The sequence below is a fragment of the Anticarsia gemmatalis genome, chromosome 10 (assembly GCF_050436995.1).
Source record: "Anticarsia gemmatalis isolate Benzon Research Colony breed Stoneville strain chromosome 10, ilAntGemm2 primary, whole genome shotgun sequence".
NCBI classification, from domain to species: domain Eukaryota; kingdom Metazoa; phylum Arthropoda; class Insecta; order Lepidoptera; family Erebidae; genus Anticarsia; species Anticarsia gemmatalis.
The window spans coordinates 9,194,715-9,220,689 of record NC_134754.1 but is presented as its reverse complement, the minus strand read 5'-3'; the positions used below and the strand labels follow the sequence as shown (position 1 = coordinate 9,220,689).

The 25,975-nt window shown below is 34.9% G+C and overlaps 1 protein-coding gene across 8 annotated transcripts in view; it reads right to left on the bottom strand.

Moving 5' to 3' along the window:
- Nucleotides 1–9,945: 9,945 nt before the first annotated feature.
- Nucleotides 9,946–25,975, bottom strand: part of LOC142976325 (monocarboxylate transporter 9) — a 35,749-nt gene continuing 19,719 nt past the window's right edge. For 4 of the 8 annotated variants that reach the window (XM_076119611.1, XM_076119613.1, XM_076119614.1 and 1 more), the window contains 11 exons: nucleotides 21,239–21,486; nucleotides 20,796–20,945; nucleotides 19,257–19,415; nucleotides 18,457–18,617; nucleotides 17,165–17,237; nucleotides 15,584–15,803; nucleotides 15,134–15,312; nucleotides 14,680–14,823; nucleotides 14,202–14,280; nucleotides 13,793–14,024; nucleotides 9,946–13,632 (listed from right to left, as the gene is read on the bottom strand). In XM_076119611.1, coding sequence (XP_075975726.1) covers nucleotides 13,416–13,632; nucleotides 13,793–14,024; nucleotides 14,202–14,280; nucleotides 14,680–14,823; nucleotides 15,134–15,312; nucleotides 15,584–15,803; nucleotides 17,165–17,237; nucleotides 18,457–18,617; nucleotides 19,257–19,415; nucleotides 20,796–20,945; nucleotides 21,239–21,486 — 1,862 coding nt within the window. In that variant the 3' untranslated portion in view covers nucleotides 9,946–13,415. The remainder of the gene's footprint in view (nucleotides 13,633–13,792; nucleotides 14,025–14,201; nucleotides 14,281–14,679; nucleotides 14,824–15,133; nucleotides 15,313–15,583; nucleotides 15,804–17,164; nucleotides 17,238–18,456; nucleotides 18,618–19,256; nucleotides 19,416–20,795; nucleotides 20,946–21,238; nucleotides 21,487–25,975) is intronic. The other 4 variants (XM_076119615.1, XM_076119616.1, XM_076119612.1 and 1 more) reach the window with 3 other exon arrangements.

The following is a 25,975-nucleotide window of genomic DNA, read 5'->3' as shown; positions in this document are numbered from 1 at the left end:
ATATTTTACTCAAATCTCTATATTATAAAATTAAAACAATTAACAAAAATGCTTGACTGACGAGGCTATTAGTATTTATGCTTGCATAAAGTTGTACTTTTATTTTTAGTACAGTAAGGTTGAAAAGGCATATGCAGATTTCGTATAATTTCTCAACATTCTGCAGGCACTTAAGGATAACGGAAAGTTACCAATCGTACTCAAGATCCAATCAATAAGGACATTCGCACCGAACCTTAGATGTTTGCGGAAACGAGTTTGGCAACCAAACAATGTCAAGGAGTAAATAAGTTCATCAGTATTCTTAATTCACACTGATGACACTTGTCTCTAGACATTTCCTCACACAATGTAGCCTCTAGGGACCAAGGAAACTAACTACGATGCGCATAATGTGCAGGTAAAATTATTATAAAAAGTGCATACGTAAATGCAAGGTTATAAAGAAGTACTATTTTTTCTAAAACATGTACATTTTCCAGCTGACAGTACATACATAAATCTCATTTATGTACAGGGAATCGGGTGTGAATATATAATCTGGAGTTATAATTATTAAGTACTTCCCAACTTCCCATCTTTGATGTGATGTCAAATTCTGTTGTTCGAGAGATCAACAGGCGTAATTTATAACTGCAAACGTCTGATTGATCGAGTGATGTATAAAATTATATGTTACGAGTTTCAGCATATCCTATTCAAGCTTGAATTATCTTGTAACACAACATACGATACGAAAGATATTACTTTTTTAAGATGTAAGTTTACAGCGTGCGTTGAGTATAAAAGTAGCGAAAGTAACGCTCTTTTCAAACCATAAGTAATTTCAGGCAACTATCTTTAATACATAGAACAGATAGTTCTATAATAGCTCGTTGCGTCCCATCGCTAGAACTTATAAAATAACTGGAAATAAGTATTACAAAAGCGCGCCATTCTGGAATCCAGTCCCGACTCCCGGTGCACGCGCGTATCTATTTTAGTCCGCTTAATTAGACAACGCATTATCTCACATTCCTTGCTTAAACATCCAGATACACACGACCAAAATAGAACGCATTCTTAGGTAATTTGTGTTAGGAAAGATAATCTCATTTGCAACCGTAACCTTTTTGAAATCCACTAGAAAAAAATTGCAGTCAGCAATTTTTTTAGGCACATACCTAATGAACATCATTCACTATAATTATATACATTTATGTCTCATAGAGCAATTCCACTATCTACAATCTACATAAAGGATGAAGGGCTAGCCTTGCTTTTTTATGACATGTGTTACTTATGTTCGAGATAAGCTTGAGTAAACGGAAGACTTGCACTTTTAAAACGAATTCCTGCTTCGTTCGGAACATGAATTTATTAAAGAACTGTCGCCACTAATAAGGAAACGTGTAGATATGAATAAATCACATATTTGTACAGAAATGAAATAATTTTAATATTTCCGTGCTCAAAACTATTGTTCTCAACTTCGCCTGCGAAGGATTCAAAGCATTGTAACAGTAAAATATCCTTACCTGAATGAAATGTAGCTCTACGATGTCAAAAGATCAATTAATTTAGAATATTTAGTTAATAGGTACTTACAATACATCCAAAGTAAACGTAAGATGTATTAATTGGTTTAAGGTCATAAAAGATTTTTGGTTAAGATTATGAGGTCAGATTACTTTTTTGTTCTACATTAGTCTTACCACAGAAGTGATAAAGTGACGATAATGAAGTATTCAAACAGAATTGAATAACATATACATATATGTATTTTTCCTTGTTGTTGTAAAGCGTAATTCCCCTTTAGTATATTGGGCATAACCGAACACAACTTGACCGATATTAAAACTAAGATTATGATGTCAAACACGTGACGGGAACCGTGTGCTTGTAATTAACTTAATTAGATTGCATTGAACACATGTATGTAAAAGCTGACTAATGTCATATTAATAGGCAAGCTACAATATTATGTCAAATCTAGTGATAGCCGAGGGGTTTAAGTTACGCCTCCCACACAAGTGGACGAGGGTTCGTACCCGAGGCAACACACCAGAGACTTTTCGAAGTAATGACATATTAGAGGTTGTTCCAACGGTGAAGGATTACATTGTGATGCAACTGCAAACCTGAGGTTTCAGTTTTTAGATTAGTGTTTTCAGTTCTTGAAGGTATTAAAACTCCCTAAACCTTACTTGGCCAGCGTGGTGGACTCAAGGCCTAAACCCTCATTAATTCTGGGAGGAGACTCTTGCTCAGTCGTATCAAGTCATATCTAGTGAGACTTCAAACAAATTATTCTTATATTCAATCATATATATGTACATATATCGGATTTAGCTAGAGTTATAATTTCGACAGGTGACTAAACGCTACTACCACATAAACGCGTTACTTGATACCAAATAAGAGCATGCTCACATGACGCTCGTAAACAATAGCGTGCGATACTCATCTGCGTATCGTTGCTTCGTGAACAAACTGTCACATTACATCGTTATGAATACTGCATTGTGACGTCAGTTCCGGTGCCTCAATCATTTCATATCAAGTACTTTTGGTGGCCGAAGCTTCAAGCATTGCGTGATATCACAAGCAATTCTTGACCTTCGTTTCAGTCCATTACGATTTTCAGAATATTAAAATTCTAAAACAATACAGCAGTTTACGTCACAAATTACACAAAATTAAAAAAAATGCTCTTTTATGTCAATTGTTACTTGCTTTGCTGCTTGCAAAGCGGTTAAATAGCAACAGTCAAAGCAGTTAATTTGGCATGTTTATCTGGTTACCTGTTGTACTAGGTTAACAAGTAAAAATCTTTATTGCGCAATATTATTTATACGTGTGTTTTTTAGAATAGAGTTTTTTATATAAACTCTTGTCATTCCATACAAATTTGAATATTAGTGACGCAGTATATAAATAGTTGATTAATCATTGTTTTGATTTAGTCTGGCCTCAAAGGATACCGGCGCCCGGCGTGACTGTCGCCAGACCGAGACTGATATGGCTGACTGGACCGGATTGTTTATGTCTGCTAACTTTTAGTGCTCGTCATACGTGTGAATAAGTTTGTAAACTTGTAGCTTGATGACTCTCTTTACAAAATTTGTCTTGAATCCTGTATAAATAGATTGGAATCAACTTGAAAATACAGTTTTATCAACCCGTGCTAAAATATCTACGACAGGCTTCACTACTACTGAATAAGTGTTGGTTGGCTTATCAGTTGGGTTTTTATATCTTTTTTATTGATTATCTGACACTTATCCATAAGCCGCGAAACTACTCCTTAGTCTAACTAGTTATCTCAAGTTAATGAGCGTGAGCACATATTCAGTTTCTGATGAAGTTCATACCTAAGTACAAATACCTTATATGCATCTAGACTTCTAGAGGTCATATTAGTATGTAGTCAAAAGGCAATTAAATAAATATATGAAAAGTTGAACTACCAAGTTAATATTCAATGTTTTCTGATATGAAAAAATATAAGACAGTTATTCTACTTCCTTTCAAAAATTACGAATGTATTTAAAAACCTTCAGCATATGTCTAATTAAAATTCCTGATAATAATATAGAAAACTTTATACAGTTAATTAACTGAAGGTCGATTATTGTTTACTATTACGTAACGTGGACAAAATTTTGTTATTTTATAAAAATGATAAATTACGTTATTGAAATAGACATTGGTAGAAGAAACGTAAATTAACATAGCACCTTTGCACTATAAATTACTTCCCGTTTGATTTAAATAACTAGACTTGCCCATGGTACAACCACCAATAATAGGCTACGACAACGAATCTCGCATAATTAGCTATGAAAATAAATCATTTGTCTGAGGTAAAGACAATGTTCGTTAAGCTATATAATTAGACTTCATAATTTGCAACCGGCTTCTCTGTCTTAAAGGCATTAGTTATAGTTAAGTAAGATCACGCTTACTCTGCCCAATTACATCTCAATCGTAATGAAAAACAGACAAACAAACTTAAATTTTTTCGCAAATAGCGCCCCTGGGCGTTCAACTTCAGTTCAACTTAGAGGACTTCAACTTCCACTTTGCTTAATGTTATAAATCTAATATCATGTTAGATTATTTTCCTGCAATTTTACCCTGCTTTCTGTTGATCAACTTTTTCATTAAACATATTACAAGTGACGTCCACACTGTTTATTTTACTTTATCATGACAGAATAAATAAAAAATATTCATATTTCAACTTTTATTTCTATTGTAGACATTATAACAATAGAGCACAATGAAATCTCTGTGATCGGAACTACAGTTCCGGCGGTAGTGGCAGAGCCCCGTAATGACGGAAACACTTTACATTATCTATCTAACAAACTTATTGTATTGCATGTAAATGTGTTTATATTATTATATGGTTGAATAGTCGCTGTGTGAAATATAAATGTTTTTAAAAGTTCTCTAAATTAGTTTGGAGAGTTTGTGAAAATTTTGAAGTGACGATTTTTTTATTAAAACTATTATTCATTTAGGTCAAGTGCTGACACTTATGATAATCGTCACAGTCTCTGAATCTACTACAAGCTCGGAAAGAGGGTAGGGTGATAAGGTCATGTGGGAAGACCCAGATTTTATCTCTACTTTGGAAGTTTCAGATTTTTTGGCTACAACGATTACTTATTAATAAGTAAATTACGGTAAATATATTAGTAGCCAGTATAGAACCTACATATATAATAAGTAGATATAGGCGTACATATTGTTTATACATAACTCATTGTATTGAGATCGCTTAGGAAAATGCCTAACGCGTAATTATAGTACAGTTTAGTACTTGACTGACCTCCTCGGGCGCGCCTTGGCCGATTTACCCACTCCGTATTAAATCTTCCAATAACTTAGAGCTGTGCATTTGATCTATTACATAAAAAAGCGATTATACTTTTCTTACCACAATTTCGAATATAAATTCGGTTAAAGTTAGAACTTTGATCGCCTTATGGCCAAACTAGGAACACCATAATACTTAATATCACGGGATTTTTTGTAGATTTTGAACCTCATTAAACTGCGGTCGCTTAAAAATAGATCCTTAATAACAGGAGATATACATTTCAAAGAAATTATAATAAAAGTCGTGCATAGATAATTATCTAACATGGCAGTATACTTCCTGTACCTACATATTTTATTTGTTTGCAAATAATTTTACCGCAGCCACCATTCATTTCCCAGTGCTGTCAATTTCAAGGTTCTTATCGCAGATCAGTGAGATCAGTAAAATAAAATTTACTAATACCATTTGAAACGTATGTTTCACGAGAATTGTTCTGCTGTAATTTTGAGAGATATTACATCATCCATGTGAGTCATTAAGCGACGGTTGATGATTTTGCGAGGTTATTGCTTCTTGATTCATTGCTTTCGATGTTCGAGTAGTCGTATGCAAATGAGGTGGGACAGATCAATGGAAGGTGTGTCTTGTTGTTATGATCGTCAATGGCCGCCATGGCGCCTTGCGGTCGTTTGTGTACATACATGCTTGGCATCGTGTTGCGTGTTCTCATTTGTTTATTGCTATTTGGAATTTCATCCAACTGTTGTTGATTTAAGATTGTGAGTTTATTTTATATGATATTAGCTTTCTGCGCATTTTTTTTGCTGAAATTATAATCCAGGTTACGTGACAATTTAAATCTAAGATAAACCAGATAAAAATGTATTTATTCTTTCTGAACAAGTTGGTTTGTTAAATATTTATTGCAGGTAATAACTATGTTTTAAATTCTAGCAATTTATAGTGTTTTAATTGTGACTAGGTATTAAATATAAAACAAAAAGTTTGCTTGATGTAATTTAGCTATAAAATTACGTGAGCAGCATTTTCTTGGAAATTTCCAGTAAATAAGATTTACCAGTGCCTGCACCGCGAAGAACATTTTTTGCTAAACAAAAACTTAAACAATACAGTAACTCTAGTGTAAGAGACTCATTAATTTCGTCACACCTCTCGATAAAGGACAAAATAAAGTAAGAAGTTAAGAGACTTCTTCTATTAATTACGATATTTAACTCTTAAATCGTAGCGTAGATAACACGAAAACAAAGTGTGGACTGACAGAAAAACAAACATAATACCTCTATACTTACATAGACCTGATAATGATTGTCGAAACTTAAAATAAATATAATCCAACGATACGTCTACCTACCTACGGCTCTTATTTAACAAATTATTGAATAACTTTAATGTGAATGACCACGTTGATTGTGGAAAATTTCGAAACTAAATGAAGGTTGCACTTAATTGTTTCATACGGGTATAAAAACAAAAACGAGAGCAACACGGCATGCAAATTAATTTCATCGATATTCATATTTTGATTCAGTTTATACCAAACGATTCAATCGATACAAGAATGGGTGCTCCACGTTATACTAAAGGGGACTTATTTATTTACATATTACGAAGGAACTGATTCACTAAACTGTTTTTGTGAAATCACTAGTCCGTATTTGAAAAGATAATTGCAGAGATAAATAATGATCGGAAGGGGATTTTAGAAATCCGTTGAGGAAAACCAGTGACGACAGTGTGACGCACGTATCCTAACTAAAACATAAATTATGGTAATACTAATGTGGACACAGTTTTAGCAGTTTGCGAATGAAGCACGTGAGTTGCGATAAATTGAATCAGAAGAGACGTTCATAGAGTTTGACCTTGAGTAGAGTGACCATGATTTGGGAGGATAATTAACTATCGGGATTTTTCATCAATTGATAGTCTAATTCTTCTTTAAAATATATGTAGGTATTATATATTTTTTATTAGCCTTTTTGTATTTCAATGAAACAACAGGGTTAAATATGAATTATATAACTGAATGACTCGAAGCACAACAAAGGCTTAATTGTGCAGAAAGCACCTGAAACGGCCACGGGCATTAGTTACATTACAGCAATGACTGTCATTGTTCCGTGTCGAGCAAGGCCGGCTGATGTAATACTCGCGCACGTTGCACCAGACGCGCCGGTCAACGACCTTGCGTGCGAGCTCAGTCTACAGCCACCTAGAAGTTATGGTGAACATCACTAAATCATTATTATACAATATGTTTCAGTTTAACAGTAATTATACTCAGTGAACGTATCAGACGTATCTATTTTACAAATGTAGAATGACATTGAGGGTAAGTACGGTAAGTAGGTACGGGAAAATCCCAAAATATTTTCACATTTTTACATACAATGTGTAACCTTAATTTTACAACAACCCTAAAATATCAAGAATAAGACAAATTATCCATTCAAGTCAAACACTAATCCGTTTTTCTAAAAAAATCTTATAGCACTAAGGTTACAGAATCATGGTTACCCTACAACACTTACCTAACCAAACATAAATAATATTAGTTAAGTAGTCTGACTACACTTGAATCCTGCACCACCCTAAATATTTATTGAATTATGCATGGTTTGCATAGCAATAAATATAATCATAAGGCAATACAGGCACGATTCTCTACCACTATCGACTACTGAAAACCGGCTAGCTATCGAGAAATTTTGCATGAAAATCTGATCAGCGCCTCTAACGGGTCTCGTACGAACTATTTTGGCAGTACACTTTTAATGACAGTACCGACTGAAGAAAATCGGGCTACGGGATATCTACCGTTAAAAAATGCCTACCAATAAGGGAGATCTACTTCGAATATTCACTCATGTGTGTGGATAAAGTAACAGGACTTAATAAAAAAATAATAACTAGGACAATAAGTCAAACGATAATATTCATTCAACCTCGTTAACCAATGATCTACATTTACATGATGATTGTGATGAATAAAATGTACCTACTTAAGTAAGTGGTCTAGTCCTGACTTTATTCAATTACGGCATTTTTAACAGACCAAGAAGAAAAATTACCTCAGGTTAAATGTTAAATCAATAAATTGATTGCTCGATCAGCGCAGCGCACCTTGCCTATTTCGCAAGGACTATTCTTTACACATCTAGGTAAGACTTGAATGAAACCCTTGCGTGGGAAGTGTACGATTACACTCTTAGATATCAGAATACAGATTTCTGTGATTACAACACTCAACGCCATTTCCATACGAGAAAGAAATTATATAGATACTTCAACATTATTATTTGAAATGTAAACAAGTTTATGAAAACAAGATTATTAAGTAGATTCCGCTATACTTACATCGGTTAAACATGTGATTGTGTTTGTCCTGTAAAATCTCAAGCATAGAAAAATCAGTCACGACATTACGGAACTGGAAGTAGGAACCGCATTCACCCGGAAAACGACAATAAAGAGTTTATGTCTACTTTAAAATATAATACCTATATATTATACAATTACTAGCTATAGTAAATATTATTCAACTGTCTGATGTCCGGAACGACTCACGATCTCATCAATCAATCATTCCAAGAAAACTCATTGTATAAATTATGTTTTGATCGTCACGTGTTGGGAATTCCGCTATCTATTATTCGATTATTCTTTTCTAAAATAAATTCATATTATTTGGAATCTTTGAATTGTCTTGTCTTATTTGACATGAAGTCCCATTTATACTGTCATGATTTAATTATAATAATTTTTAGTTCAAATTGATTTTTCTATTGGTGAATTAAACGAATGCATTGCTGCCTATCTATCCAATCCTAGGTCATTCTCTTTGTTATCTTACCAAAACTGCTTAAGCATTCTCACCCTTGGTAACCACAAGGGGTTGCAGCAAGCGTATTTTTTATTTTGGATAACTTTAACGTGGTAATTGATGCTGTGATGTTCCGAATAAAATATTAAGTGCTACATATACCCTGAAAATTTCGAATATATTATTTTATACCCGCTTGTTAATTGTACTCGTGAGTTACACCTTCGTATTTTTATTATTATATTCTAAAGTTATCTTTTTACTAAGTAAATGTAAGTAAAATAAAATTCATTTCCGGCCTTACTTAACAGTGTTGGCGAATTATTAATTTAATACAAATGTATCCACTTTGACGTCAATTGTATGACGTAGAATAATAAAACGAATATTAAGTAGGTACCTACTTCTAGAAAGGCAGTTAACTAATAAGAAACCAAACATTCCACCCTTCGAGGCCGTAGGATATAATTGAAAGTGTTGAACTGCTGATGTAATGAATTAACCCGTTACAGCAGACGCGTAAACGATTGAACATCAATTTGTGTGGGTCAATTGTACCGATTGTTTCGCCAAGCGATATTAGATTGATAGTAAACGATACTACAGACACCGACCTCGTAGCCTGTTACGGAAGACACTACGTTACAGCGTTCTTAATTGTACGTTACACTTGTGAATGACTCGCGTACGATGATGGATTGACATGTCCGAGTTCATTTGTGGCACCTAAGTATTGTATATTCATGACCTATTTGAATGTTTCTAATATTGACTAAGGTCGGCTGAACTCTGAATCTCTTTATGACATTGCAGCTAAGACATACCGTAGCAAAAAACATAAGACATATTATACTTCCTGTAGGTACCTATGAGACAGGTAGGAATTACCATTCATATTTTAAATTCCATATTAACTTATTTTGAATACTAGTTAATAGGCTAACTGCCTGTGATGAATTGACTAACAAACCTTTTTTATATCTATTCGAAGTTCTAAACCATATTCAATAGGTACAAAGTTACGTGTTTCACGGTAACGAACTTCACGGTATGCACATGATAGTCATAATAATTATTATTAAATTATATTTCAAGCCTGTGCGGATTCTATCCTGTGTTATACAATTAGAGGTAATTATGGTCATTCGTTATAATTATAACAATGTCAGTCATGACATGACCTTCAGATATAAACGTGAATTATCAATACTGCCTACCTTACCTTATAATATTGTAGGGTTATAAGCTATTGTATTTAGCAGGATGTGAGAAATGAAACCGCCAATCTCAGTCATCATTATTGTTTAATGAATCTGTTATTTACAAAAGATTTCGGTGGACTTTTCAACAATAAGCTTTGCATCATGTACCGATAGCGCAAGCGAGGCGTGCGCTGGGCTCTTTCATAAACTTTTAACTATTTACATTTCAACTGCTTATAGGAAATACTTATAAATCCATACAAAGTTTATAATTAATAAAGTAGGAAAATCTAAAGTAAACTTCCTATAAACAATTGAAATAATGAACATATTTTCATAATATTTCAACAGAGCTGTTTACATAACGACAAATAAAACTAGAATTATGTCAGTTTTATCATTTAATAATTTAATAATGCATGCGCTCAATCAAAATACATAGTATAAACTAATACAATTCACAAACAACTAATAAGTAAACAGCTCGTCAACATGTTCAATGAAAATACAAACAATACTTTGAGCCAATACTGAATAAAGTACATATACGGCAGGTAAACAAATTATATAAATACATTCAAATATGAATGGCAACGTTAAATGTGCTTCTCTGTGCTTTCCTTCATACATAAAATTGCCTCTAAAAATAATCATGAGATATTTAAGGTTCATGATTGTTTAATGCGGTCTCAGAAGTCAGACCAAAATATATCGTAGACAACATGATTACTATTTGATCTTACCGACCAAACAACCTGTCACATCGCATTTAGTTCGGTCACAGCTTCCTTCCGTCGACTCCTAAATAATTTTTAATCTTAAAAACATAATAACACTTTTGGTTTTTACATAAAGCTATATAACAACAGTAACATTAATCCATATTTTTTTCTGAATATTCCTTAATACGCTCTATACACTTTGTAACTTCATATCAGATTACATTTAACCTTAAAACGAAATTTCATTAAAAATTATCATATACTTATAGGCATACAATACAGGTTGTTAAAAAAGAAATATATTTTTAATATATCTTTCATGTTTATCACATAATACCTTCTCCTAACAGCTAGTTTTCTTCCACATTCCTAATGATAAAGTACACCTAAACGCTTAAAGCTAAATTATGCAGTTTATTGACAAAAAATATCTATGACAAAAATATATATCTATAATAGTTCAGATATATACACACTAATGTGGCAAGTACGTAAAGCCTATTTGACGACACCTAACAATCAAAAGTTTGGTATTGAATGGTGCACATAAAATTGACTGCGTTACATTTTTCACTTCTATGTAAACTCACTTAATATTAGCATATTTACATAAATATATGTTGTTCATTAGAATGGCACTAAAGACAGAGTTCTATACAATGTCAAGGATTAGGTAAAGTGAGTCACTGTCGCCTTTCGCGTTGTACTTTAATGCCTAAAAGTGTTTCACCCAGATTTATAAAAAACATATGCCGACACTTGTTTATCATATCTCTCTTGTAACAGTTGAGACGTTCAGAAAAAAGCTAAGCTCGAAAAGTTAACGTACTCTAGCAAGTTTAAAGGCAAATGCTACTCTAACACGATATACACACATTATAAAACATATTAATAGATTTTAGTCGTATAATTGATAGCCCTTGCCTCAAAAATCCAAACAAGCACGATTATAACCACACATAGAACAGCCCTCCAATGTGTTTCTGGACTGTTATCTGTCGTACACCACTTCAAACCCCGACGTAAGTCTCATAATTTTAAGCCGTTATCCTTCCCAACAATCCACATAAAATGATTTAAGTATCTTTCACGTTTTAATTGAAACGTATATTTACAACTGTGCAGTATTTACATTGTGTGTAAAACTCTGATTACTTTTTCTAATATGAAACATGAATAGCTTTAGACCTGCGAGAAATATCTTATTGTCAATTTAGAATTAGAAATCAATCCGGCATGATATGCGTTTGTATAGAAGATGTAAATAGTTCTACGTTTCTATGTTCCCCTAAGTACTTAACAGCCTATAAGTACGAATTTATTGCTAATGACAATATGGACATTTTAGTATCTGGTCACAAACTTTGCTGCGCTTGAGTATTAGTTATAACATCGATTGTATTGACGCTAGCACCACGACTATTATATGGCACGTTGGAATATAGAACCTTACCCTTCCCTTCCTATTATTTCAAAATGCAAAGCGACTATTTACGCTTTATTGCTTGCAGTCAATTCCAGTATTTCTTTATGTCAATTATTAACTTATGGTAACTTCGTATAATTCTTCCACATCGAAGTAGGTTTTTTTTTGTATTTTATATTCATAACAGAATGAGTCATTTTCTAATGTTTCTTGACTTAATATTTAATAGCACTGTACATCACTATTAGAAAATAAATCATTTCGTCAGCTCCTTTTCCACACTACCGTACAAATTACGAGAATTAATAAATATCTAAGTGGATTTCATGAAACCTTTATCACAGCGCCCCCGATGTAATGAGATCGTACAATTTGTTTAAATCATCGGGGAATTAAAAGGGTTCGTGAAATCTAATTGTATATCAAATCACCTATAATTTCGTTAAACGCCCAATGTTCGGAGGTAGAATATCGGTCGGCTAATACGAGGCGCATATTGTGGGTTCAATTTGAAATTGTCCATTTATACGTAAGTAACAGTTTGACAAACGCAAACCGTTACAATTTCGCCACCATATCGTCCTCAAACAAACTTGTCAAATTGTTCAGCATGAATTGTTTTTTTTTTTAATAACATTAACGCGTTTCGAAAATTTTAAACATTTTGCTAATGTTAATTACGTTGTTTTTAAAAAAAGGTATGAAAATATTGTAATTTTCTTCACAGTTAAGAAAGTAAAGATAAATAGTAACAAATTTTGAGTAGCACTAAACAAACATTTCTACAGTTAGGACATATTTTATAGAAGTACAAATCATTTGCTTATTATTAGCCAAGTTACTTGTAAAGATATAAACAGCATAAAGAGTTTGGACGATTTCTTATCTAGTACCTAAAGGATGTTACTTTCCATCGCTTATAAAAATTGTTTTACTATTTATAACTTTCGGTAATCATATCAGGATATCATCTCTTCTCCATTACAGTCAACAGAATAAGATTAAGTGATATTCAATAACACGAAAGACTAGTTATAGTAGTAAAACAATCTTTGGCGATATTCTATTTCAAATTACAGTAATCACCCGATTAGCCGAAAAACCGTTACAAACGTGATAAAAAACTATTCGCGAACCTACAGAACGGCAAGGCTTAATGTGACAAGAGAGGTCCTCGGTTGATGGCCGGGCATCGATCGATGGCGTCCCGAGAGAAGACGTCGATCTCCATGTTTATAAAGTTATTCATTTAAAGCAACGTGCAAAGTACGACTTGGTTTTTTTGCACTTTAAGGTCCTCTCCAGGGGTTTTTTAAACATGGAGTCAGGCCATTCCCGGGGACGTTATCTTAGTCCATTAAGCTTTGCTGGCGTGCGGCGCGGTTCATGAGGGTGAGGGTGGAGCTCACAGCACGCTCTCCCGCTGCGGCTCGGGCGCGTCGTGGCTGGCGGGCGACGGCGGGTCGGAGGGCGAGGCGGCCGTGCGCACGATGGCGGGCGGGCGCGAGGCCAGCGCGCCCATGGTGATGGGCGTGTCGTCGGGGTCCTCCTCGTCGCCCTCCTCCAGGTCCTCGTCGATGGGCGTCAGCACGTCCATGTTGGGCTGCACCTCCTCTTGTTTCCTACGATACATAAATAGAAATACGTCAGGTTCATCCGCAAATAGGATGATAACACAACTCAAGTCTGTGACTAATATTTCAAACTGTACATATTTATAATCACGATATAATTAAAAGCAAACAGTTTGAGCACAAAACTGTATGTAAGAATAATTCATACCTGCGGAACAGAGGAGCCGCGAAAGACGTGAGAGTACTAGCGAGGAAGAACGCGGCGGCCATGTAGAAGGACGCGTCGTAGTTCTTGGTGGCGTCGTACACGGCACCCGCTAGAGGAGACCCCACCATGGCGGCCGCGCCACGGAACAGGATCAGCAGACCGAACGCGTTCGTCAGCTTGTCCAAACCCAGCAGGTCCACCAAGATGATGGATGTCAGGGAAATGTAGCCGGCTGGAAATGAATAAATAATTAAATTGTGTTAATTCATTAGAATTATATCACTAGTGTAAGGGCTGTTATATAACAATCGGAAAGAACTCCGTAAAAACATATCTAATAAGAATTTCAATATTGACTGATATTCCTATTAGACTAAAACAGTTTCTATTTATTGTTTTGTATACTTACAAATAGCGATTCCAAAAGCAATAGCGATCGCAACGTATGTGGCATAGGAGTAGCAGAAAGGTGTCAGACCGACGGATATCTGAAACATATTGAATATTACGTGAACCAAATAAAATTTAAACAAAATTATACAAGTCATATACGCTTATCTGTTTCCAAACTAAGCAGTTTTTAGGCTTCAGTACTTCCAAATATAAATAATGTGTATCACACATAATAGTCCTAGATGGGATGTGTACCCACCATACGCGGCACGGCCACGGCCATTGCGTCAAAGCGACCACAGAGGCAGTTAAATGAATGAAGGGCAAAGTGTCTGACCGTCATAGTACTTGGTTACCGCATTAATTAAAACCTATTTTTAGCTGTCTTTATATCTGTACAATACAGTTTTATAGTCGAACAAAACCATTCTTCTCTCTTTAATGATTAGTGGTCATTATTATCGCAACAAGAGAATTTCTTGTTAAAATCTTACCGTAGCAATGATAAGGCAGACATTATTGAGCAAAAGTGAGTCCATCCAGGGGAAGTCGGCGACCCATCCGCAGAAGATACGGCCGAACGTGTTCGTTATACCAATAATTGAGAGCAAGAATGAAGCTTGCGCTGGTTCCACACCCTGAAATGTTTAAACAAATTGTGTTATTTTGTGAAAAACTTAAACAAAAATAGTCTCGAAGATCCACTAATGCTTCGTGATAAATGTAGTCTTAACTTAAACTTTTTTATACGTTATCAGACAGACGATCGCGAAACCACTTAGCCTTTGCTATAGAGTCTTCACAAGGGCTATTAATGCCTCTAACATAATTATAGAACAAATTTTAAATGTAAAATCCTTGATCGAATGCAAAGGCTTTAGTTTGTCTAATCAAGTTAGTGATAAAATATAAGTATATATAGTAAGTGGAATAGGTAATGTAACTTACACTAAGCCTTGCAGCATCGACAATGTACACGAAGGGCACATAAAGACCCGCCATGCCGAATATGTTCGATACACCGATCAACATGAACGCGGGGTCGCGAAGAAGGCTTACGTCCAACATTGACGATAGCGCAGATTTGAATGAGCTTGGAAGAGACAGGCAGGGACACAGGTCGTATTCTGAAAATAATAAATATTTTTACATTATCACTTTTTTCGAAAAAGAAAGAATCTGCCTAATGTGAATCCAAACACAGCACACAAGATTTATTTATAGAAACATCTAATAACATACCAAAATCGTGATCATCGTTCCGCGTAATCTATCGCTTGGTTAACTGCAGTAATTTTTATAAGTGAAATCTAGATTATGTGGATTGGAACGTTGCATTCTATTACTTCTTAATACTATTTTACTCTTGCGTGAAACGTATTAAAGAGGAAAACTTACGTTCTTGCCTCTCGAGGTCACCAGTTTGTCTGCTTTGAGGCAAGCTTAGCACTGAATTTCTGTATCCTTGCAGTGATTTTTGGCTTTGGTACTGAGGCAGATTGAGCACGGAGCCTGAGTAGAAGATGTCTTTACGAGACATGGGGCGAACCATCCGGGAAGGTTCCCTTGGACCAGCGACGGACAACTTTGAGTTGTACATCATGCTTTCTGTGTCACCCTGGAATAAATACATATATTGACATTTTCATTGTACGGTTCAATAACCCCCGGTTTCTGAGGTACATTTAGCGGTAGTTTATCTATTCAATAGCTTCAAAACTCATACAAAAAAAAAACGCTATTGAATAGATAAACTACCGCTAAATGTACTCAGAAACCGGGGGTAAGTCACATAGATAACTAATTGTGCATTTATAACATGCTTGTTAGTCTCGCCATTTATAATTGTAAGAGACAAATATCGCCGTAAAGTACACCTACGGGTAGGTATTGGTGTTTATTAAGAGGGCTAACGAAAAAGACTTAAGGTGCGTTCAGACTGAATTGGTCACTGACCACATTAAAGTAGACAACAATAAAAGAATTAACCGCCGGCACCGTGAACTAAATTCATTTCAGAATAAATATTTACTTTACACTGTCACACAGTTTCCGTGTTTTTCCGTGTCAATAGAAAGCTTTTGTATTTCAATTAGTCTATTCCTACATTTTGTATTGAGGACCTATTTAAATAATCATTATGCACGAACAATAGTTCACACTACATAATTATGTTCACATTATAGCGTACATCGGCTTGTTGTCAACAACACCGAGTATGTTTAGCTGAAACTCATTGCGTTATAAATAAATTGCTAATGATAAACAACACAATTGTTTCATTACAAATGAGCAGCTTCCAAGCGAAAATCCTGTCATAAAATTAAAAGTTAATATGTTTTTTAGTAAATAATAGTTTTACGACATTTTGTAATGATTGATGGTTGTGTCGTAGAGGTAATGGCTGAAATATTTAAAGACTTTTTCGCGAATATCAGCAATATGTTCCAAACGACAATACTTGTTGGATTGATGCCAGTCATTTGGACTATTTGGCAGGGATCGTGACAAAAGTTCAAGGCCACGTAACCAAGTTTTGAAGAACAATTGCACACGGATATGTCCATATTAATGCCCTTGACGACAATTTATTTATTGTCATATGGAAACTGGGTCAATTGGTATGAACTAAATACAATTTCAACACTCATTCAGTTGAGCGTGTTTACATAAATTAATTTTATTTAGGGAGTACAAGAGAACATTCATCACGCAATCGAAATATTTCGGGCACGATGATTTGACAGCCTCTCTCACGAGTGCCATTTACTTTCATTCATTTCAGACCCACGATACAATACCCTTCTTATAATAACTTGTATCTACAAGTAGGAACGTTTTCCTTGTGAATAATATTATTGGAATATTACCATTTATTTTAAAATATTATTTAGGTATAGACATTTTGACAGGTGTGATATGATTTTCCTTAGTTCTAATAATACGCTGTAAATATATTTAAGGAGAATCCATACTTACATCAGCATTTCTATATTGGCTGTTCATGGAAGTCTTGGACGTTGCTTTGATAGCAGCTAGGGACGGTTTGAATCTGTAAATCGCAGAGAAAATAAACCGTAAGTATTGTACCTTTTAACTATAATGTAAAATGTATGAAATGTCGTTTTATAAACTAATTCGGTTGCAAGTGGAAGGGTGATTGTCCATACCTCCAATCAACTCCCGCGTGACGCTTGCTTGTACAATAAAATGAGTGTTAGCAAAACGAAATGATTCGCCACTGTTTGTATTTTGCATTTAGTGTAAAGAAGTCTTAAATAAGAGTGCAATATGAATAACAATTAGCATCTACTCTAGAGAGCAAAATAATTAAACTGAGTCAAATGTACCAATTATACACAAAATTAATGTGATACGATGAAGTTATCCAGTAAACCTTAGTGACTTCTGCAATGAGTCTACTCAAATTGATATGTATAGTATTTACAATAACATTTACTAAATTTAGCTACAACATTTATGTTTCTCCTTTAAGTCCTATAAACACGAAATAGCTCGAACAAAACAAACATAGAAAGGTGAACACGAAATGTTTACCGTATTAAATGTGTAGTGTTTGATTAATCGATGCGTTCAATCGATGTTCTACGCCATTCATGTTTAATTTCTACGCTAGTACTTGACTATTACTATTTAACTACTCATCGTTTGATTACAGAAGTGAAGGATAACATTCATATGATTGTTATTACTGTCGTATATTTTGCCAATATAAAGTAAGCAAAGCTAAACATGATAATTGGTCACAACAAGTAAAGCAAACAAAAATCTATCAGCGATATAACAAAACAAGGATTGTCATATTGAAACAAAAGCAAAGTAATATATTACTACTGCAAATCTCATTCTCTATCTGAGATAATATTATGTATATTAGCGAGCGAAAGCACTCCTAATATGTTTTCACTAGCTGACCCGCGCAACTTCGCTTGCGTCAAATAAGAGAGTATAGGTCATAGTTTTCCCCGTTTTTGTAACAATTTTTACTGGTACTCTGTTCCTGTTGGTCGTACCGTGATGATATATAGTCTATAGCCTTTCTCGATAAAAAGGCTATCTAACACAGAATTTTTTTTTCAAATCGGACCAGTAGTTCCTGAGATTAGCGCGTTCAAACAAACAAACTCTTCAGCTTTATAATATTAGTATAGATATAGATTTCAGTCCTTGTTTTGCTATTATACCGTGAGAGTAGTTCCCCGTAGTTCCTCCACCAGTGTCAGCGCCTGTAAGCAAGTGCAGTGTACTACCTATCGCCGGACCTGTCGCCGGTGCTCTGCTTGCGCTGGCGGTCGAAGAACGGCACGGAACCGTTCTTGGGTAGACCCGGGGCGTGCGCGCTGAATGCAGGCGACGACACGTTGCGAGACATCTGTTGCTGAGGGTTGATCGTGATGTTGCCATTCTCGCCCTAAGAGAATAAAAATTCTTATTATTATTTAGATTTCAGTACTTTGAAGAAATAGAATTGTTATACGTCTCTACGTATGAACTTGACGTGCACGTATACGTACACGTGAACGAAAGCGTACAACAGAAAAGAAACCTATAGAATTAGGATAGACTTACAAAGTTGTATGATACAAATGCACTTAAAAATTAATCCTTGTACCTACTGTAAGTTGACACGTGAACTTGTACACGTGAGCCACTAGATTACAAACTATGAATATAATTACTACTATCAAAACGGACTACTTCGATAAGACCGCTGATGATAAACATAATACCAATAGGTAAATGTATACGATTAATACAGCTAGATTAATAACTGATAATTAATCATTTACGATTGATCTGCTTTACACTTCACTGATTACAATGACTGTTTATGGGTGACTTGGCAAGGTGAACAGTCTCCTTCGTATGAGAACTTCTATGGTTTAATTAGATAGGTTATGTTATGTATGAGACTATTTGTTAACATGAACGTAAAAAGACCAAATTTTCACCTTAACAATAAACTTTTTTTAATCTTGTAACCCAACGGAATTGTAGAATGACAAAACAGAAATCATACGAGTGGAACAAAAAATATGAATGCACGTACCTTTTTTTTCTCTTCGCTGTCATCAGCAACTTTAGCTTCAGTGATAGTAGGTAGAGTAGGCACCGTGGGTACGCCGGGCATGTTAGGCACAGTAGGCACTCGCGCCAATGCTTCTAAGTTCAGGGACGAGTGTACTCCGGGGTCAATGTTCAGCGGGGCCTGGCGACATCAATATAGCTCGTGACAGATTGTGAAACGCTATTAAATAACTAAGAAGGAAAAACAGTATTATGATCCGTAAAAAGTTTTTAATCATTACAAATGTTGACATTGTGTACAACACGTTTCATAACACTATTTTCCATTGCGTGGTTAGTTAGATCCCAAGAGAGCTCACACAAGACCGACATATAGGAAAAGCTGAAGATAGTGGATGTAATTCATTACATAGCAAGCCTTTCCTTTTATTAACCCTTCGAACATAATAGTTTTGCGCACTCGAACGTTGATCAGTGCTTCTACAACAATTTATGGTGTTTTATAGATTAAAATAAATGTGATCAAGTTTAATACGTTTTGAAATAATGGACTAGCCATCAAATAACGATTAGAAGGGGTTGTTCAAAGGGTTAAACAAATTCTAAGAAAGTACAGATACGTATATAAACACGAGTTATGAAAATAATAGGGTGAAAGTATAAGGGGAAGAAATTGCCAATCAATCGAAGGCATTGCCCTCGGCGTCGCATACAAATGCTGCATAATATATGAACGCTTCAAAGAACAGAAATAGAAAAGGTTTATTTTTGAACCATTTTGTTGCCAAGTACAAAAATATTTTACGATATCAATGCAGCATTGTATGCGGCAGAGAATTTGATAACTATAAAGAGACGAGGCATAGGTAGTTCTGGCAATTCACGAATGAGCGTATTACTTCGGTGATTGAGCGATTTTTTTGTCGAACATCTACTTAATAATGACCTTTGATCCTGGATATCTGTTACATTCATAAAGTATGTCACTTATTCCAGAACATGTGACATAACTAATAAACGCTCATTCCTGAATTGCAACATTTTTAAAAGAAAATCCAAACAGTCGTGCAAATATCCAAAACACATTTCCAAAGGTTATAGAACTTTGTTTAGAAACACATTGTTAGCACAAAACCAAGAAAAATATAGGCTGATTGCATACAAGTCAGAAAAATAAATGCTAAACTACTAATTAAAAAAAGTTAGGAAACATCTAACTAATAGCGACTTCACACCAGAGAATAAAGATTGAACGATTATTCTTTACCTTACCTTAAGTATATCTTACGTTTTCTATCAGTGCTAACTGACTACATATCAGATTAACAAAGTTCTTGCATAGGCAAAAAAATGTGTTTGTAAGAAAACTGTATTAAACTGCTCAAAGAGCAATTAAGATTGATATTTATTTACTTAAGTATATTTAGTACAGCCTTTTCCAAAGTAAGGACACTGTTTCCCTTGCTTGTAAAGATGGTCATTGAAAATATTGGAAAAGGCCGCCTAAACTATACCACCACCATTATAGAAGAAAGAGTGTTAGTAAGAGCAAGCTACATACAGAATCTTCTACAACGTTCACCTTCAGCCTCTTCTCCATGGTACCATCGGGTAACTGTACCACAAAATATGAACCACCTATGGAACCACGTTCCATTTGCAGTCGCTTTTCTTCCGCCATACGTTGGAGCAGAGGTTTCTCACCAGACGTCTGAAATATTCAACATTATCATGAGTGTTATAAGTGCTGTAATGAGAATGTCCATGAAGTGCTAGTTAATTTTAGGTACATGTTTGACATACATCGCAATGATTATATTGAGGGTTAAAAACGATTTGAAACTGCACAAGTCTTATAGGTATTAAACGTATTATTTCCTTGTCCATTTACACATAAGATTTATTGCCCATAAAGCATTTCCCGTTAGATTATTATCGACACCTGTCTGAGAATAATTGACATAATAGCTATAAGAGTCACATGCAGTAAGCACGAGTACCAACCTTGGGATAAACTAGAGGCCTCATGAGTGCACCGAAGACAGCACAGTTGAGAATGAGACCGGCTAAAAGGAGGTTAGCATTTTGCCATGATCCGAATTCTTCAAGCAGAATTGCGGCGAGGGGTGCAAAACTAAAGGTACCGACGCCTGAACCGCATACGGCAATACCCGTGGCTAGAGACCGCCGGGTCTCGAAGTAGTAACCCACGGCTACCACTGAAGGGAGGTAGATCATACCGAAGCCGAGACCTGAAACAAAGAAAGTTTGAAACAAAGTGTAACTAACTATAAAGGACAATGATGTCCAACAATGTACAAACGGTCCGCGATAAATAATATACGCAAAGCGTGTTATGATTGCAGACTCAGAACCGATACTTTATCACTAGCTACGTGAGGTTCTAAAGTTTACTATGCGTATATGTTGCAGTTGACTATTTCATTTGCTATATTAGTGATAAGTATAAACAAAGAACAATGTAAATTCATACTTTCATAATTTTCCCAGTTTATTTAGATGAGTAAGTCTAATACATACACGATTTATGCATATATGATTGGATAGAGATAGCGTCACTATGAGATGAATGTTCAAAGAGGTGAGGCATTATGATTAGTGAGGATTGTTCAATTTGGCGCAGTGCCAAATTACAGGGAACTTTGACCAATTTGCCTGAGCTGACGACGTCACGTACAATTTGGCGTGTGATAAAAAAAGAGGAACCGTCATCAATTCGCAGATATTTCACAGCTCGTGTGGACGTTGACTTCTTACGCTTAGCTGCACCTCGTTTGCGGCTTGTCTGAGTTTCTTTACACTTATATGAAAGAATGCGCTTAGTCAATAAAATTATTGTTGCTCTGATAGTGAAAAACGATTTAATATTAAATGACGTTTAATAAATACATTAAATCTATACTTGAATTATTATAAACCTAAAAAAACTACAAACGTTTAATTAAAACATAAAATGGCATCATCATTTTGCTCAATTTATTCTGTCGGTAAATAAACCATTTCTTTATGTGTGTATTCATACGAATTCGAGAGTAATGCTACTAAAATTGTTCCGTCTAACTTGTTTAGACATTTGCATGATCTGTGTCGTTAAATCCCAAAGGAGCTAAGCCTTCCGACTACATTTCAGTCCACGACCTTGGTTCGCTACTTGGCAACATCTTAATGTTGTTGCTGGGAGACGTTATTGCCATAAAATAAGAGTGGGTTATGCTATAATGTCTAATTGTGTAATCATGTTTTAGTGCATCATTTAGTCCATTTGTTCATAATGAGAAGTAAACATTATTCAGAATATGATATGAAGTGAGTCACAATTTGTTGTCGGCCCACCAAGCGTTATTCGAAACCGCACAAAGCGCACAAAGGAACATATGGGTTATTGCCTGGTGCAAAGAGGTCGTCGCCACTTATTTAATGTAGGTATGCGTCACATCCCGGTACAATATTCTACTTTTTTCAGTAAATAATTAATCATCAATTTACAAACAATGCAACCATTGGAAAAGAATCGATGTTTTATTCAAATAAATAAGTAAATGAGACCTAGATCATTTAACCAGATGTAGGTTGATCGTAATAGTCGTAATGGTTTATCAAGTGAATATTAAACAAACTTATCGGTTACATCAATTGAGTTGTAATTCGCTTTACTTATTCGTACAATGTGTTTTATTTTTAAAAGCGTAGAGATAAAAGTATCCACAAAGAAGATCCCAAAACATACTGACCTACTTAAGCATATGAGTTAGTGAGTCTGATACTTATTTATCTTTTCTGTTGAATCCTACACAAGTATGTTTAATCGTAAGTAGATCGTAACAATATTTAAATATATAGTGCAAGTTCTGTCTCATTAGTTGAAGTAAATAAAGGAAAATTCTTAAAGTTCCGAATTGGCCACACACACCACACGTGGATCACCCACGACACGTAAACAACGTCTTGGCAGCTAAAGAGAAAGATTGTATGAATGAATCACGAAAACTTCATAGGAACTGATGAGACCTAACCTTAAATTATTGATAATACGCTTTAGTACTTTTGAAGTGCCTAAAAATTACAATACGATCATATTTGACATAAGCCAAGTTTTTATTCATCGTTCTGACATATCTATATTTATTTATGCTTAACATACAAATATATTTCCGGAATCCAGTGATAAACATTATATTCATACCTAAAACGTGAAAATAGAATTGAATCATCCTAACTGGACTTCAACACGGAAGATAATGCTTTTAAAACCAGCATATGATTTCAGAATGCTTGTAACAAAGGCCTGTTAGCATAGCAATAGTACATATTATATTGTTTTCATATCATATTATTGCTGTATATGACATATTATGTTTACACCTCTGTAATATTATTGGCAAATAACGTAATTGTAAAGTACACGTTCAGACAGAAATGTATCCAACACATTGTTTAAAATTTTTGAATACCAGTTGAACAGAAGTTCGATGTCGTAAACAGGACTTGTAACTAATAGTATTTCCGAATGGACTCGACATTGAGACTCGATGATCTCAACATTTGTCTGCCGACTGGGATCACGCTAAAATTGGTGCTAAACGGACATGCTAATTACTGAATCGTTTAAATTTTTAAAAATACATCGCTGACACGATTTAAAGGAGTAGTTCCTGCTGACTTACACAAGTCGATTATAATATCACGACATAATAGGATGAACTCAGAAATATTTTATAACGAGAGACACACATACTGTTTAAAAAACTATGAGACAATAAGCACAAGATATAATGTTTTAATGGAGATACACGTGATTGGCAGTTACATATAAGCGATGTCAGTATTTTTCCTTAGTGAAACCTTGAATGCACGCCATACGGTATCAGAATTAGGTCAAACTGGATGGTATGAATACTATTATCGATTCTGATGCAACGCTGTAAAAATCGATCAATTGCTAGTATACAATTTTTAAAGAGGGAACTTACTGTTGTGTTTCTTTTAATGTAAGGTAAATTTATGAAGTGTTATACTAATATAGACAATATTATAGTCCAGCCTAGTAAGGCGCCATATAGTCTGCATTAGCTGGCAGCTAGCCAACCGTCCCGTGACCTTCAAGTGAGATTCAATGATCCGCACAGGACTCTACATTGGTCTTATAATTTAGCCAACGACATATTATAGTTTTTAATTAATGTAAAATATACAAACAATTCATCGTTATAAGTATCAGAAGCGTTTCAAAGCAGAAACTTCGATAGAATAATTATTGTCTCTCATAGCAGAAGAAACAACTTTCCTTTATATTTATTTTTGCGTGACTAGTATTAACCCCTCATTTAACGCATATTCAAGGAAAGTTCATTTGCAAAGGGAACTAGGGTTTACCCCACACTGACCACGTCATACTAAATTTCTAGAAAGCTTTCAGCCTTGTGAAACCGAAACAATAAAGTTGCTATTAATAGAACGACAGCAGCGTGGGTAATCGGTTATTTAAATCAGCAAGTATTATAGCTATGCAGTCGTCGAATGGGAAACCCACTTTCCACGAATGTTGCTAATTGGCAAAAGGGCTTAACACTTCGAATGAAAACGTCATTCGGGCTGTTTCGTTCACATTGGTGTCTGTTGGCATATGTCCAATTTCACACACGAACTGTTGCTGGCGTTTTCAAGGGTTTGAGAGAACAAAGAACGTGTCGAAACGGTTTAATATTTAAAGCATCCCACTTTGCCAGACAAAGGACACTACAAATATCACCGAACGGTTTTTGAAGCTGCAAGCATCAAAAGGGTCAATCTAAACATTTTTCTCTGTTTGACGAGGATAAGAGTTCGGTTGGCAATTTTATAAAATTAATAGGATTGGTTGGGGTTACTTAGTTTGTTGTTATAAAGTTGTTTGTAATTGTAAGTTAATGCATAAGCAATTCAAGGAACATGATAAGCGTAAAGGGGTTCGTGGTTAATTAACTATAACTACCGCAACCAACCTTAGTGGTTAGGCTGACAGAGTTTAGGAGGTTATAGGCATTATTATATCTAATGAAATGCGAAGGGTGAGATTTCCGAACATAATGTAATCTACATACTTCGTGCCGAAAGGAGTTTATTAACGGCCTTTCTTTACTTTGTTTGCAGTCGATCATTTCTAGGTACTTGTATGAGTTTTTAACCAAACTTGAGCCGTATGTAATTACTTAGCCTTTGGAAAAATTCAGGTATGTACATTGTACGTATAAAGTCTATCTGTTGCATTAAAAAATAGTCTATGGGTCATATAATGATGTCACTAAAGTCCTTCAGGCTTTCTCGAGTGCTATTTTATTGGCAATAAAAAGTGGTGCAATAAAACGGATTACGTAAACACATTCTCTGTGTAATTAAACACGCAGACTCAATACAATATAGGTAAGTATGTGGATCTTTCTAGGAATTTCCCCCAGGATCAGTTACTTGATACTTATCAGAAAACAATGTTGTTATGTCAACAACTAGATTACTTAGAGAGGTTTATCTACAACGACATGATTGTTAAAACAAATAAATGTAGAGTAGTTAGTAGAGCTGGACACGTGTATTAATAAAAAAACTGGAAATTGGTCCGTTTACGACAATTCTCTTATCTTACAGCAGTTCCATCCAAAACTCCTATAATTTGTTTTCGGTTAGTCTAAGTAACTAAACAAATTAGTAATCACTGTTATAAATCATTCGTACGAATTATTTCCC